At 53.8% G+C, this 2106-nt stretch overlaps 1 protein-coding gene across 1 annotated transcript in view; it reads left to right on the top strand.

Annotated features, from left to right (window-relative positions):
* The first annotated feature begins 1524 nt into the window (after positions 1-1524).
* Positions 1525-2106, top strand: part of REEP5 (receptor accessory protein 5) — a 46423-nt gene continuing 45841 nt past the window's right edge. The window contains exon 1 of the mRNA XM_011963632.1: positions 1525-1910. Within this exon, the coding sequence (XP_011819022.1) occupies positions 1793-1910 (118 nt within the window). The 5' untranslated portion in view covers positions 1525-1792. The remainder of the gene's footprint in view (positions 1911-2106) is intronic.

Genomic DNA, 2106 nt, shown 5'->3' with positions numbered 1-2106 from the left:
TGGGGGTTGCAATTTGAGATTAGGGTACCATTTGAGCAAATACCTGAATAATGGAAGGGGACAGTTAAATGGCTAACTGGGGAAAGATACTTTCAGACAGAGGAGGGTTTCTGGACTGTCACATTATTGACGTTTGGGGCTGGATAATTCTTTGTTGTGGGGGCTGTCCTGTGCGTTGCAGTATGTGTAGCAGCACCCCTAGTCTCTACCCACTAGATGCTAGTTGCACTTGCCACCTCCTGCCCTCCTTGTGTGACAATGTGTTTCACAACCAAAGTATCTCTAGACATTGCTACTCCTTCTCCCAGGAGGAGGAAGGGGAGAGGAAGTGCTCCTGCTTGAGAACCACTGAAAGAGACGAAAAGTGAACTAATGCCCAGAGGCAGGAATGGGCTTACCTTGTCTGAGGCACAGCAAGGAGGCAATCAGTAAGGGAAGACATCAGAAAGGGGAGAGATGAGCCATGTCACCTGTGACCTTGATGCCATTCTTCAGGCAGATAGGAAGCTGCTGGAGGGTTGAGAACAAAAAGTACAACTTGACATACATTTTAAAACAGATTCTACTGGCTGCCACATTGAGAATTAACTGTAGGTGAAAAGACAGTAATAGACAGCCAGGTTGTTTCATTTGTTCACTGATTTGGCTGGGTGGCGGTAGGAGCAGCTGAAAAAGCTGAGCTAAGAAGCTCTGAGGAAGAAAAGAGGAAGCAGAATTAGCATTAAAGGAGAAAGCTAGGAGTGGGCAAGATAACTTTTTGCAGAAGTGGAAGGCAGTAGGGTAATTAAGTAGATCTGAAAGCACAGAGGGGTTGTGTAGGACCAAGACAGAATGCTGGGGGCCGGTTGTGGGCAGGGCATTGAATGCTCTGCTAAGCAATGGGAGCTCTAGTCTGTTAGTATAATAATACGGAGCTGCTGACAAAAATTTTGCAGTAGTGTGCAGAATAGGAGGAAGCAAGAGTAATTTTAGGAGTATCTGGCAGTCATATGGGTGGGATAACAGGAGCTTAGGTTAGGTGGAGGAAGAGCATGGGCAACTCATTCTGGAGGAAGCAAAAATGCGGTCCGGCCCTACGGCTTGGACCTTATTATCTCCGTCTTCTTCAGAGTATTTTGAGTGTAGGAAGTGCAGACTATATTGGCTCCACAGAGGGAATCTGGACACTCGCCACGGTAACAGACAACAAGCCAACGCGAGCCCACCATGAAAAGATTTAATGCAGTGCTTTCTTGGAAAAGGTGTACCCCAGGGAAGATGTGTTGGATTTCTTCAAGGGTCTTTACAAGGCAACGATTGTCTGTAGGTGAGAAAAACTGACAAGCTAAGGCAAAGAGGGAGAAAGCAGGCCTGCATCCAAAGAATTCTTTCAGGATGCTCAAACATTTCCATTTTTTAGGTCAAAAATGCCTTAGCAGGTAAATTTAGCACAGCAATGGAGGTGCCAAAGTCGTCTCACTAAGTTGCAGGCGGGAGCAACACGGACGCCTGCCTCCTTTCCGCCCGCTTTCTGCAACAGTCCGATTTGAGAAGGGGACCCACAAGCGATACAAAATGCACGCCTCCGCGCCACAGCCTTCTTACCCCGCGGTGGGTGGCCAGCAGCCAGGCCAGCTCGCAGCGCCCGCGGAGGTGCCGGCCCGCCCCCGCCAGGGTGTGGCGCTGTTCCCCGGAGCGGGGCAGGGGAGGCGGGGCGCGCGGCGGCGAGTGGAGGACGCGTCGGCTCGCCGCGGTCCCCGCTCCAGTCTACCCGGCACTGGGAACAGCCCCGGGCGGCGCGACGGTCCCCGCCATGTCTGCGGCCATGAGGGAGAGGTTCGACCGGTTCCTGCACGAGAAGAACCGCATGACTGACCTTCTGGCCAAGCTCGAGGCCAAGACCGGCGTGAACCGGAGCTTCATTGCGCTCGGTGGGTGGCCGGGGGTCGCCGCCGCTGCCCCTGCTGCTGGGGAAGGAAGCAGGGAGAGGGCTCGGGAAAGGTGGAGGTGGAGACAGATGGGACGAGCAGCATCCTCGGGGATCAGGCTGGCCTCCCGGGAAGCGCGGACATCGGAGGGCCCCGCTGGGCTGCCCGGGCGAAGAAGGGTCGCGGGGCTGGAGGGCAG

This window comes from Colobus angolensis, unplaced genomic scaffold (genome assembly GCF_000951035.1).
Source record: "Colobus angolensis palliatus isolate OR3802 unplaced genomic scaffold, Cang.pa_1.0 Scaffold62, whole genome shotgun sequence".
NCBI classification, from domain to species: Eukaryota; Metazoa; Chordata; class Mammalia; order Primates; family Cercopithecidae; genus Colobus; species Colobus angolensis.
The sequence above is the reverse complement of the archived record's forward strand: the minus strand, read 5'-3'. Positions and strand labels throughout refer to the sequence as shown.